Source organism: Astyanax mexicanus, chromosome 5 (assembly GCF_023375975.1).
Source record: "Astyanax mexicanus isolate ESR-SI-001 chromosome 5, AstMex3_surface, whole genome shotgun sequence".
NCBI classification, from domain to species: domain Eukaryota; kingdom Metazoa; phylum Chordata; class Actinopteri; order Characiformes; family Acestrorhamphidae; genus Astyanax; species Astyanax mexicanus.
In genome coordinates this window covers 5,740,007-5,754,639 of record NC_064412.1, presented here as the reverse complement: position 1 = coordinate 5,754,639, position 14,633 = coordinate 5,740,007, and the positions used below count along the sequence as shown (strand labels likewise).

The following is a 14,633-nucleotide window of genomic DNA, read 5'->3' as shown; positions in this document are numbered from 1 at the left end:
AATGAATGACGTGAGCCGTTTTTGTAAAAAAAAAGTGCTCAGGTGTCTCTGTATAGCTCTTTTTTAATGGACTGTTTTAGGGGTGTGTCCAAAATGACCGGATTCCAGCTTTGCTCATGAATATTCATACATGCAAACAGAATGCAAATATCTCTCCTCTGATTGGCTAGGAGCACTGCGACGCCCCTCCACCGCTCTGCCGCTCACTGCCTCCCACCTCCTAACTGGTGAGCGGTGATGTTGCGTCGCTTCAGCTCCGCCTCTGGGAGTTTCTCGAGCCAAGGTGGGCTGGTCTGTGAGTTTCTGCCTATGTAGGCAGAAAGATAATTCAAAATTCACCCGTTTTTCGGAGGGGGGGAGGGGGGATTTCTTTGCTTAGCTCCTGCAGACAATGGGGGCTGCAAAACAGTTTAATGTGCAGGTGTACACATTCAACTCGGAGAGACCTACTGTATTCCACAAAAAACAAGAAAAATCGGATTTTCGCGGAAGGTGAGCTTTAAGTGTATTTATTGTATAATTGTTTTAGTTAGCAGTTTATATCGTCGCTGTCCTATGAAAAACACTTATCTCCATTTTTGTTAATTTTTAGTTTACTACATAATTTGAACGGACAAACTGTCCCTCACACTGTGCCAAAATTTCTTAATGCATGGACCAATAGAAACTCTTCAAAATGACCTGAAATAAACTCTTTTTACATTGACTTTACATTGATTTTTTCTGTTTTGGAGATCAGTGTTTTTCATTGGACAGCGATGATAAGCATGCACTAAATATTCTGCAATATTTTTTGATGCATTATATTATTTTATGCTATATTATTCATTTTGCCACATTATGATTATACTGTTATACTATTATACTATATTCCTAATATGAATGAATTATTTTAGTTTTCCTATATCGCCAAGTATATTGTTATCGCAAAAATACCCTGAAATATCGTGATCATATTTTAGCGCCATATCGCCCACCCCTAGGCTGCACCTGCTAAAGCACCCTCTAAAACCTGTAACATGTGGCCTGTAAGCATGAAACATCTGACCCGCGAGGTTGTTTAAACTATAATGAACGATAATGCAAAATTATAAATAAAATGCTTCTCTGGTGAGCTTTTGTTTACTCGCCTCCCCTGTCTCTCTGTCGCGCTTGGCGTAACTTTAGTTTCTAGTTTTAATATAGTTCTGAAGAATACTGGAAAAAAACATTGCACCAGAGGCCAATATTCCAACCTATTATAATATTAATATTGCAAAATATATATGACATTGGGCCTCGGCTAAAAAATGAGAATAGTGCAGAGTTTCATTTGTATTTGCGCATGCCCACACTGCGAAGATTATACCTGTCTAGATCTGATAACTGTTTTTTTAACTGATTATTTTAATACATTTAAAATATTTTAATGGCATTAACACTGTATATATTTACTTCACATTAATGAAAACCTGGTTTGGGATATGGGAGTCACATATCATATTATTTACTCTATATAAATATAGAGTAGAACCCGTTGTGCTGATAGGGCTGTTTGCTGGAGTGATGGACTTTAGGGGTTGAGTTTGGACTCAGTCTTTACTCTGCTTCTTTATGAGACTTTTACACATGTTGAACAACAGCTGTGGTTGAGTTTGAGTTAGATAAGGCAAATAGCTGACTGACCGATAATGTATTTCTAATCAGAAAACGAAGCAAAAATGTGAAGCAAAGTGGCAAGCATGAAGGTACGCTTAAACAGTATGAAAGACTACAGCAGCAGTAAATCTGTACTATATGTGTGAGTGCGTGGAGTTTACTTGCCCTCTTTCAGAACAGATGGGAGAACAGAACAGTGTAACTGGCTAAAAGTAATGTCACCACTCAAATACACTTAAATAAGCTCAACAGCAATATCATGGCCATCTACAGTTATCAACATCATGTTCATTTAGTGTACGATCAGTGGATAATGTAATTATCGATGCTGGAACAATATACTGTGTAGCCCTAATTGGCAATATACTGTAGGCTAATTAATTCTAAGCCTGGATCTGGACCTCTCTAAAGCAGCTTTCTAGGACCTGCTGTTAAATAAATTTCACTGATAAAAGCAGTTTCTAAAAGTGCGTCTGATTTATTATTCAGCCCAGTCTCTCGTCCAACTCACCACTGACTCATCCTGAACACCTGAATGACTGCAGCCAGTCTCTGGTTCAGGGTTGGACCTGCTTTTGTTTGATTTGGCACCAGGTCACACTGTTCAACTGGATGTTTTGCTCTTTTGTTTCACTAAAATGTCACCAGAGAGTCTCACTAATTTGATTTAAACCTCACTTTTATTCCCCAGAATAACACTTTTAAAAGTGCTCTATCATAGAAAACTGAGCACTGCACTGCAGTTCTGCATGCTCTATCGGAATAAAATCAATTTTAAATATTAGTAAACTTTTAAGATTATGGACTTGTTGTTGTTAATAATGCTCTTTTTTTTACCTCGTCAACAGACCTGCGTCATTTAAATAGCAACAATGCTTCTAAATATATATTCACAGCTCTGGAAAAAAAATAAGAGAGCACTTAGAAATAATGCTTTTCTTTGATTTTACCGAATTGAAAACCTCTGGAATATAATCAAGAGGAAGATGGATGATCACAAACCATCAAACCAAACTGAACTGCTGAATTTTTGCACCAGGAGTAAAGCAGCATAAAGTTATCCAAAAGCAGTGTGTAAGACTGGTGGAGGAGAACATGATGCCAAGATGCATGAAAACTGTGATTAACAAAAACAGGGTTATTCCACCAAATATTGATTTCTGAACTCTTGAAACTTTATGAATATGAACTTGTTTTCTTTGCATTATTTGAGGTCTGAAAGCTTGGCATCTGCATTTTTTGTTTTTTTCAGTCATTTCTCATTTTCTGCAAATAAATAAATGCTCTAAATGATATTTGTATTTGGAATACAGGAGAAATGTTGTCTGTAGTTTATAGAATTAAACAATAATGCTCATTTTACTCAAACATGAACCTATAAATACCAAAATCAGATTCAGAAACTGAAGTGGTCTCTTTTTTTTTTTTTTAATAGTTATTGTAAAATAAAATGAAATAATTCAAAGACAATAAAGCTTACCGCTTTAGCGTGTCCGTTGCTCATGCTGTTTTCGTTGATGAAGCCGTTGAGGGCGCTGGGTGTGAGCTTGTACTCGTAAAACACGCTGTCACTCTGAGGACCTAATTACGGGAGAAGAGTAGAGTGATTTTACTGTTTACAGGTGTTTAGGGAGGTTTAAAGAACACTTGTTACTAAATACGGTGAATTCTGAAGCTGCTCATGTTGAGAATTTTAACACACAGATGCTTTTTAAACAGAAAAAGAGATTCAGACTTTTACAGTTTATTAAAGTGAGATTTATTTTTAATATAAAGAAGCTTTTAAAGACAATTTACCCAGACTAGTGTTCCTAATCGTATATATTGTAGGTAGAATTGGTTTTTGCTAACTTTGCTACTGTATTTACAGTACACTCTGTTCCACTTTATTAACATAGATTCTATAATTTTATAGAATCATAAACATCAACATCAGATGATCAATATTAAATTGATCAGGTCTAGAAACGTCCTCAGCACATCTCTAACTTTTTTTATTTCTGATCATTTTTTTTGAACATCAAAAACTACACATGACTACATGCTATAATTATATATCATTTTATTAATATGATATGGTTACTGGCTTGCTTACTTTAGTTTTTATTTCTTGCTTTAACATGTATGCTATTGATTGTCACTATTATCATTATTTTAGTATTAAGATAAATGATTGTTATCTAATAATGACAATAATTGTGAAAAAGCACAGGCATATCTTTTGTATTATTTTTGTGATATAGTCATATATTTAAATATACATTAAAAATCATTAATAATCAGTTATAACACATACGTAGAAAGGGCAACAATGACCTGTTGTTTGCCAAATAGTGAACCCACAGCCATCTATATTGTTGCACTTCTACGTATGTGTTATAACTGATTATTAATTATTTTTAAAGGCATTTACAACCTAATTAGTAACCATTAATAAACTAATTGTAAACCATTTATAAACCCTCTATAAAGGTAGTATTATTTTAAAGTGGTACCAAAATATCAACCTGTAAAAGAGTAAAGACAGATTGATAACAGTACAATAATAACATTTTATAACAGCAGTAGGTCTGCAGAGGGGCAGTAATTATTAAACACATTTGTTTTCACCCTGATCAGTAAAACACCAGCGTCATGTAGAGTTGTGTAATCGCAGACTAACTAACTCACTAGTGTGGTACTGACCACCATTTTACATACACAAATCCAAAGCTACAGGACGTCGTCCATTCTGAACTTAAGGCTGTAGGAATTATATAAGGAAAATATTAAATAATTAAACGTTTATAATTCAATTATATTGATCATATCAGTGATTGATTACAAGCTAAATGTATAAGTGGGTATTTGTATTTATTTTTTTGTAAAAAAAAATTACAATATTTACCAGAGTAATGCTCATTGTTAAATGGTTACCCAGACAGCAAAAGTATGTTGAATCAATGCTCAATTTTTCATCACATTTCACCTAAAAGCATTCCCAGATAACAAAGAACATTAAATACTTCGACTTCAATGTGAACAAATAATTCAATCCGGATGTCAGAGATCAGTGGTGTTTCAGTGCATTAATGATGAAAAAATTAAAGTTAATTCAACAACATTTGATTTCAGGGTTATAAATTGGCACTAGTTAAGACATTAACATTATTTTGTAATGCAGACTTAACTATAGTGCCAATTAATAATTAGTTAAGACTGTTGTCTGCAGAAAGTACTGTTAATTAGCTAATGTTTATTAAAAATATTAATGTTTTATGACTTATATAGTGATGTTTTATTAAAAATAGCATTTTTTAACAATGTTTTAACTAGTGCCAATTTTCTTTATTTCTTCCTTTCTGTTTGTTTGTTTATTATATTGTAATGTATAAGTGCCAATTTTCTTTCTCTCTTTCTTTCTTTCTTTCTTACTTTCTTTCTTTCCTTCTTTCTGTTTGTTTCTTATATAGTAATGTATAAATGCCCATTTTACTTTCTTTCTTTCTCTCTTTCTTTCTTTCTTTCTTTCTGTTGACTACTTATATTGTAATTTATAATTGCCAATTTTCTTTCTTTCTTTCTTTCTTTCTTTCTTTCAATTTCTTATATAGTAATGTATAAGTGTCAAGTTACTTTTTTCTTTCTTTTTTTTTCTTTTTAAGTAGAAAACATAAAGGCACATTGAAAACACATTGTTAAGTATTGCTATTTTTTAATAAAACATTACTATGTAAGTAATTAAGCATTACTATATGAGAAATAAAGAAAGAAACAGAAAGAAAGAAAGAAAGAAAGAAAGAAAGAAAGAAAGAAAGAAAGAAAGTAAGAAAGAGTTTTATATAATATAATAGGTTAATAAAAGGTAATAATGAACTGACTGGTGGGGGAGAGGTTCCCGGTTCCTCCTGCTTTTCCTCCTCCTGCTCCTCCGCCGCTGCTGTATTTGCTCTTGCTGCGCTTCATGGTGGAGACCTGCTCCAGCACGCGCTGCTGGGCCGAGCGCGCGCTGCGGTCTGACGGCAGCGCGAGCGACGTTTCCCCGACCTCCCCGATAGAGAGCGCGGACCGCAGGGGCTCGAGCGTCATGCTGGAGTACACCGAGTCGTTCCTCATGAAGAATGCCGAGAGCAGCGCGCGCTGTGCAGGAACCGGAGAGCTCGGAGTGTGTGTGCAGGTGTGCGTAGAGGTGTGTGTGCAGGTGTGTGTGTGAGTGTGTGAGAGAGATAGTCCAGTTCTGAGGTAAACCTGTCTGTCCTGCCAACTCCCTGCTCCACCACCACCATCACCACGCCCATATAACCTCCACACCCTGTTTATAAACTCCACCTGCATCCCGGAAAACCCCGCCCTGAACACGCCTCACATACCTCACACACACACACACACACACACACTTACACACACACATCACCCTGAACCAGGAGCTGCTGCCTCACACTGTTCACCTAACACTGCAGCAGCAGGAAATCACTGAGGCCAATGTTTACACAGAACCAAAAAGTGACGCAAATCTCAAATCAAATGTCATACTTACATTTCTCATATTTTCAAAAAACAACTTTAATATCAGACAAATATAACCTGAGTAAAAACTAGACCTATGTGTTAGTTCCGAACCTGCAATGTGTTTGGCTGAGAAACAATCCAGAAGTGCCATTATCAGCCGGTAATGCACTTTAACCGAAGCTTTCCATGTATTACAAAATGCAGCGCTTACAAACCAAACAGCACAAACAGAGCAGCAATGGAACTGTTTTAACTGGCGGAGTTTTTATAACCAAACAGATCCTATTTTCTCCTCCTCTTTAACTCAAAATCTTTTAATAAACAGCGATAATGGAACTGTGGTATAATCGCAATCATACACGCGAGGTTTGCACTATAAGGTATAGCACGGTATAGCACTCCATCTTGTGTATTATTACTTAATTAATCACACTTTTTGGTAAGCTAAGTTCAATTTCACTACTAATCACAACCAGGCCAGAATCAAGAAATTACTTAAATAGAACCTGTCTGACAACATGAAGCAGATAAAAGATCTCAAAACGGAAATTGTTAAATTAAATTGATCATACCAGTGTGTGATTTACAGTAAATACCAGCTGAATGTATATGTGGGTATATGTATATTTATATTTGTCTTAAAATATGTACATATATAATTTATTTTGGAAACTTTTGACAATGAGGGTCACAAATAACAGTTCTTATGAAGGTAATAAACATTGTTAAATGGTTACCTAAATAGCTTAATTATGTTAATTTAACATTAATTTTTCCATCGCTAATGCATTGAAACAGCTTTGATCTTCAACATCAGAATTTATTTATTTGTGCACATTAATTTTATATTAATTTAACATTGATTCAAAATCAATATATATGTATGGTTGATGTATTAAATATTACTTAAAATTAAATTTGTACATCCTGTTTGTATTCTATTCTTGTAGCCTGTACCTTGTTGGTCTTGCAGTATAGTAAGGGACATTTAAATAATAATTATTAATAATATCATTGGTAGGAGGCCCCTTTTACCCAAAAGTGGAAATGTTTTGAAAAGTGTGTGTCCCATTACATCTGGCATATAAAAGTAACATAAAGTCAAACATGGTGGTGGTAGTGTTTTGGTTTTGGGCTGCTTTGCTGCTTTAGGATAGGGACAGGCATACTTGGGTTCTGCAGCAGGACAATGACCTGAAGCAGACAAGCCAATTTGAATGGAATGTCTAAAAAAGAATAGATGGTTTCTTTTATTATATATAATATATATATAATCCAATTATCCCCATCCCCAATGGAAGAGATAGGAAATGGGTATAGGCTCTCAATGAACTGGCTTAGGCAGCAGCGTCTAAATGTATTGTACCATTTAAAGGTAAAAGCTGGGTATGAAACAGGGGCATTCTTAGTAATTTTACTGCAAGTAAAGACTCATTTATTACAAAAAACCCTACTTATTGTATATTTAAGGTGGAATTGAAATAATACAAAAAAAATTGTCGCAGTCTAGATAAAGATGTGTTATAATAATGCTATAATAATGTGATTACCATCAACACATCTGCTTCTGCTAACATTTGCTCTGGGCTCACGTGTAATCACTGAACACAAGGCAGGGATAACCCCTAGGCCCCAGTCTATTGCAGGATAACACACACACACCCACTCACACTCACTCACACCTACAGGCATTTATTACATAACCAGCTTACCTTCCATGTGTCTTTAAACTGTGGGAGGAAACCATACCAACAGGAAAGTACACAGAGCCAGCTGAACACACCAAACATGGGAACACACCAAACACCACTCAGAACACCATTATGCAGTGAAAGTGGTAATAAAAGTAAAAAAAAAAAAAAAAAAAAAAAAGAATGTTTCAAAATGTTTAATATCTGACTCAGTCGGTGACTGGGAGTCAGGAGCAGCGGCTACATACAGCCAATGGGATGACAGAAAGAGAGAACAACGGGGTTCAAAACACATCTCCTGCATTACCAGAGCCATTTGTGGAGAGTCTAACCACTTTCTGTAACCCCGTTATATCAGTAAATGACTGTTAAACTCTAGAGGGAGCCAGTGAGTGAGTCCTCTATGAATGGGGTGAATGAAGCTAAAAGCTAAAAGGCTGTTTAAAATATGTTTAAAAGGCTTATAACTAGAGTTCAAAACGATAAAAAATAATGTCTGCAGTACTGAAACATTTAATATAGCTCTGTGTTGAGGATACAAGTATAAAACTGATCAGAAATTTATAAATTCAGATTTTGGACTCACTTTAAGTGCATATTCTCCTCTATAGAGATTCTCTGGCATGGCATCACTAGGTCTGGTCTGTTTATTTCAAGTGTGTTTTCATAACGAAACATATTTCTGGAGAACAGCCAGGTAAGTCGACGATTTCCCATGATGATGGTCTCTCAAAAGCAGATATGAAAAGAGGTTCACCGGTCTGCACAATACTGGGCCTAAAAATGATGTAACAATTCCAGAAAAAAAAATTTCAGCATAAAATTGCAAAGACTTTGTTTGTCCCACGATCTACAGCCCATAATATCATCAAAAGATTTAGATCATCTGGAGAAATCCCTGAGTGTAAGGGTTTAGGCAGGTGGTCAGTATTAGATGCTGGTGATCTTCAGGCCCTCAGGTGGCACTGCATTAATAACAGCCTGTACTGAATCTCTATTGAAAATGACTGCATGAGCTCAGGAACATTTTCAGAAATGATAGTAGTTTTAGTAGCAGTAGATGTAGCAGTAGAAGCAGTAGTAGCAGTAGTAGGAGTAGTAGTAGTAAAAATAGCAGTAGATGTAGTGGTAGTAGCAATAGTAGAATTAGTAGAAGTAGTAGTAGTAACAATAGTAGTAGATGTAGCAGTAGAAGTAGTAGTAGTAGTAGTAGTAGTAGTAAAAATAGTAGTAGATGTAGTGGTAGTAGTAATAGTAGAATTAGTAGAAGTAGAATTAGTAGAAGTAGTAGTAGTAGCAGTAATAGCAGTAGTAGTAGGATTAGTAGTAGAAGCAGTAGTAGTAATAGTAGTAGAAGCAGTAGTAGTAATAGTAGTAGAAGTAGTAGTAATAGTAGAAGTAGTTGTAGTAGTAATAGTAGAAGGACTGGCATTAGCAGTAGCAGTAGAAGTAGTAATAATAGTTGTAGTAGGATTAGTAAAAGCAGAAGTAATTGTAGTATGATTAGTAGAAGTAGTAGCAGTAATAGCAGTAGTAGTAGTAGTAGAAATAGTAATGGTAGAAGAAGAAATAGTAGTAGTAGTAGTAGTAGTAGAAATAGTAGTAATAGTAGTAGTAGTAGTAGAAATAGTAGTAATAGTAGTAGTAGTAGTAGTAATAGTAGAACTAGTAGCAGTAGAAGCAGTAGAAGTAGTAGTAGTAGTAGTAGTAGTAGTAAAAGCAGAAGTAATTGTAGTATGATTAGTAGAAGTAGTAGCAGTAATAGCAGTAGTAGTAGTAGTAGTAGAAATAGTAATGGTAGAAGAAGAAATAGTAGTAGTAGTAGTAGTAGTAGTAGAAATAGTAGTAATAGTAGTAGTAGTAGTAGTAGTAATAGTAGAACTAGTAGAAGTAGAAGCAGTAGAAGTAGTAGTAGTAGTAGTAGAATTAGTAGTAGTAGTAGTAGTAGCAGAAGTAAAAGTAGTAGTAATAGTAGTTGTAGTAGTAGAATTAGTAGTAGAAGCAGTAGTAGTAATAGTAGCAGTAGAAGTAGTAGTAATAGTAGAAGTAGTATGATTAGTAGAAGTAGTTGTAGTAGTAATAGGAGAAGTAGTAGTAGCAGTAGTAGTAGAAGCAGTTGAAGTAGCAATAAAAGTAGATTAGTAAAAGCAGAAGTAATGGTAGTATGATTAGTAGAATTAGTAGCAGTAATAGCAGTAGTAGTAGAATTAGAAGCAGTAGTGGTAGTAGTAGCAGCAGTAGAAGATAGAAATAGTAGTAGTAGTAGAAATAGTAGTAATAGTAGTAGTAGAAGTAGTAGTAGAAGTAGTAAAAGTAGTAGTAGTAGTAGTAATAATAAAAGCAGTAGTAATATTATTGGGAGGAGTAATAATGTTGATTAGATATATAGTTGTATAAAACCCCAAACACATATATATTACATGCTAATTACTGTTTACTATAATCTCCCTACTCTTGACCTTTTCACGTCTGATGCATTAGCAGCCGAACGCTGGCTGTAATCTTTTGGCTGTAAGTCTAATCTGTGTTGAGAAGTTCGAGCTCCAGTGTTGCTTCACACTGACTTTATACAGAAGCTTATCTAATGCTCCTGGAACCTGGACTTCATAGTTCACACCTCCCAGCGCACCCACAGCTATCAGAGCCACTCCTCCTCCTCTCTTTGTGTTCCTCATGAGCCTGACCTCGATCTCCAGCTCACTGGATCGCTGTCCTCAGGATAAGGAGGCACATCTTGTTCTGTTTGTTAGGGAACATGATACAATAACTATTCTTATTGTTGTTTATTTTGCTGCACATCACAGAACACATCCCCGAGCATGTAGAGGATATCATCAGCACCTCAACACTGACCATCAGTGCAGAACTTCAGTGTACTCAGTTTTTGATTTCATTTTTGTGTTGTTCTTTGTCTGTTCCAGGAAATAAAACCTTCAGAAAAAAAAGATGTTTATATAAAATCTATTGTGCAAAAGCCTTCAAGTAGCTTTTGTTGCATATTTGCCATATTGCTCATCCACCCTCTTCTCCAGAAACCTCAGTCATTATCAGTCAAATACAAACAAAGGTTTCCAAGCATGAATCAATAAGGGTAGTAGTAGATGTAGTAATAGTAAGAGGAGTAGTAATAGTAAAAGAGGTAGCAGTAGTTGAAGAGTAAAAGTAGTATTAGCAGTAAATTACAGCAGTATGTGTAATTAGTAGTAATAAAAGTTGTAATAGTAATAGTAATTGTAGAAACAGTAAAAGTATTAGTAACAGTAGTAGCAGTAGATGTAGTAACAGAATAAATTGAAGTAATAAACATAGTATTAATAAAGAAGTTAATGTAGTAGTATAATTAGTCATTTTAGTGTTACTATTATTATAGTAGTAATAGTAGTATTAGTAACAGATGAGTTGTACAGTTACTGTTACTAGAAGCAGTAGTGGAAATAGGTATAGCAGTAGTAGTAAGTCATAGTACTAATAGTAGTAGTGGTAGTAATAGTATAGTCATAGAAGTAGTAGTATAAAAAGTAGTAGAATTAGTAAAAGTAGTAGTAAGATTATTTTTATTAGTAGTAGTAGTAGTAGAAGTCGTAGGATTAGTAGAAGTAGTAGTTTTAGTAGTAGTAGTAGACATAGTAGTAGTAGAAGTAGTAGTAGTAAGATTAATAGAAGTAGTAGTAGTAGTAGTAGTAGAAGTAGTAGGATTAGTAGAAGTAGTAGTAGTTTTAGTAGTAGTAGCAGTAGTATTAGTAGTTTTAGTAGTAGTGGTAGACATAGTAGTAGTAGAAACAGTAGTAGTAAGATTAATAGAAGTAGTAGTTGTAGGATTAGTAGAAGTAGTAGTAGGAGGATTAGTAGAAATAAGAGTAGTAGTAGAAGTAGTAGTACACTGAAAAAAGAGAATTGTTGGACCAACTTAAAAAAAATTACTTCAATTGGTAACACATAAATAAATTAAGTTTTTACAAATTAAGTAAACAAGTTAGATCAACACAATCCTTTAAGTTAGCTCAACGTTTGATTACTTTCAAGTTGACAGTTTTCATTATCTCAACTTAAATTTAAGGCAAATCAACTTAAATTATCCAGTTCATCCAACTTAATTACGTGCTTCATAATTTTAAAGTACAATGTAAAACATTTCAAGTTGTTTAAACTCAGCAATATAAGTTCTCCTGCTGCCTTAAAAGGCTGAGTTAACTCAATGTGGTATTCTCAACATATTTGGTATATTATTATTGAACTGCAAATACTGACAGTATAATACTGGAGTAAACTCAGCAAAGCATGAACTCTGTAGCTCAAAGCCAGCATACTGTGATCACTAGAAACACAGAATCAAGTTAATGTGCTCTTACAGCCCACAAACACTGAGGCCTGGCAATCAAATTTCATTATAATATTGCACGCCCAGGATAAGGTAGCTTTGGGCAACAGACAACACAAAGATGGTAAGTAAGGAAGAGGCCACACCCAATATGCAGATATATGGTGCCAGGAGCCTATAGGAAAGCTGCATGAACCAACACTCTAGAAAGAGCATTGACACAGGTAGTGACTAAAAGTTGGTTCAAATCACATTTTTTCATTGGTTCAACCAACATTTTTAAGTTTTCAGGTTGAAGTTCTCTGAACTCATTTTATTGAGTTATACTGGCCGGTAAGTTCACTCCACTTAATAATATTAGTTTCCACTGACTAAAACACAGAATCACTTTTTAGAGTGTAGGATTAGTAGAAGTAGTAGTAGGAGGATTAGTAGAAATAAGAGTAGTAGTAGAAGTAGTAGTAGGATTAGTAGAAGTAGTAGTATGAGGATTAGTAGAAATAAGAGTAGTAGTAGAAGTAGTAGTAATAGGATTAGTAGAAGTAGTAGTAGGAGGATTAGTAGAAATAAGAGTAGTAGTAGTAGTAGAAGTAGTAGTACGATTAGTAGAAGTAGTAGTAGGAGGATTAGTAGAAGTAGTAGTAGGAGGATTAGTAGAAATAAGAGTAGTAGTAGAAGTAGTAGTAATAGGATTAGTAGAAGTAGTAGCAGTAGTATTAGTATTAGTATTAGTAGTAGCAGTAGTATTAGTATTAGTAGTAGTAGTAGACACAGTAGTAGTAGAAGTAGTAGTAGTAGCAGTAGTATTAGTAGTAGTAGTAGGATTAGTAGAAGTAGTAGTAGTAGGATTAGTAGTCGTAATAGTAATAGTAATAGTAGTAGATGTAGTTGTAGTAATAGTAGTAGTAGTGTTATTTTATCATATTACATTCCTAAGAAAGCTTAATTAGTCCTTTAAATTAAACTTAGTGCAGAACATAGTATTCAGATTTTGATGTTGATTTTAAATGTTGTTCTTTGCCTTTTACAGAATATAAAACCTGCTTTATATATAGCTTTATATTTATATATATATAGCATCGTGCAAAAGCCTTTAAGTACCTTGTTGTCATTCATATTTTACCAGTTCTCACACCCACTTTTCTCCATAGAAATCACAACAGCTGCAGCGAAGAAGTATAAATACAGAATACAGGTGTGATAAACAAAGCTCCAACACAGGGCCAGTGAGATATAAGAGATTTAAACTAAACGAATGACTCTGTAACCAAATGCTAATAAACAGAATTAAACAAAAACCAAACAAAAACACACAATTCCTAGAGAAACAAAGCTAAACAGCACAGGCCTGCATGTTTACAGCGAACAAAAGCAGCTGTTTCTGAGGTAAAAGGACTTTAAAGGTTTAATAATGAACTCTTCACCCTGTATAAAGGTATAAATGGATTAATTCTGAACCCTGTTAATAGCTGTGATCTTCTGCTACAAAAAGCCTGTGTTTCTCCCAGAGTAGCCCAGGGCAGGGGAACTGTAAAGATCAGCAAATCCCAGGGACAAAACAGCTTTCAGCTCTCAGACAGAAGACTCCACCACACCCATGGGCAAGACTGCACTCCAGCAATGTGCATGGGCAGGTCCCAGAGCGCTAATCACGTATCACACTGAGGCAGTGTTAGGGCATGTTAATGACACATACGAGCTCTTCATTTTACCAAATCTGACAACCAGGCCACAGTCATGAACATGTGTGGGAATCAGGTTCCTCCCAATTTAGAGATCATATTAAATTACTATAATATCAGTAATTACCAATGAGCTGTTTCTGTACATCCAGTGACATAAAACAGGGTTTGAAAAAGAAAGAAAAAAAGGCTTATTGATGCATTGCCAGTGACATGCAAGGTTTGTTTCTGTGGAACATTGGTTAAAAGATATGTTACTGTGACTAGTTAAACTAAGATTTAATGTAATGAAACTTCTATAATATTTTAAATTAAAGTGACAGTACAGTACAGTCCAAAAGTTTGCACACACCTTCTCTTTTTCAATGCGTTTTCTTTATTTTCATGACTATTACATTGTAGATTCTCACTGAAGCATCAAAACTATGAATGAACACATGTGGAGTTTTATGTACTTAACAAAAAAAATGAGCTGTCCTCCACAGTCACCGGACCTGAACCCAATCCAGATGGTTTGGGGTGAGCTGGAGCACAGAGTGAAGAAGGCAAAGGAGCAACAAGTGCTAATAAACACCTCTGGGAACTCCTTCCTTCAAGACTGTTGAAAAAAAAAAAACATTTCAGGTGACCACCTCTTGAAGCTCATTGAGAGAACGATGCCAAGAGTGAGCAAAGCAGTAATATATATATATATGTTTTTTTTAGTTATTTCACCTTTTTTTGTAAAGTACATAAAACTCCACATGTGTTCATTCATACTTTTGATGCCTTCAGTGAGAATCTACAATGTAAATAGTCATGAAAATAAAGAAAACA

The 14,633-nt window shown here is 34.9% G+C and overlaps 1 protein-coding gene across 1 annotated transcript in view; it reads right to left on the bottom strand.

Moving 5' to 3' along the window:
• Nucleotides 1-5,902, bottom strand: part of pkp1b (plakophilin 1b) — a 42,320-nt gene extending 36,418 nt beyond the window's left edge. The window contains exons 1-2 of the mRNA XM_022675570.2: nucleotides 5,499-5,902; nucleotides 3,119-3,219 (exon numbers count right to left, since the gene is read on the bottom strand). Of these exons, the coding sequence (XP_022531291.2) occupies nucleotides 3,119-3,219; nucleotides 5,499-5,733 (336 nt within the window). The 5' untranslated portion in view covers nucleotides 5,734-5,902. The remainder of the gene's footprint in view (nucleotides 1-3,118; nucleotides 3,220-5,498) is intronic.
• Between the last annotated feature and the right edge of the window lie 8,731 nt (nucleotides 5,903-14,633).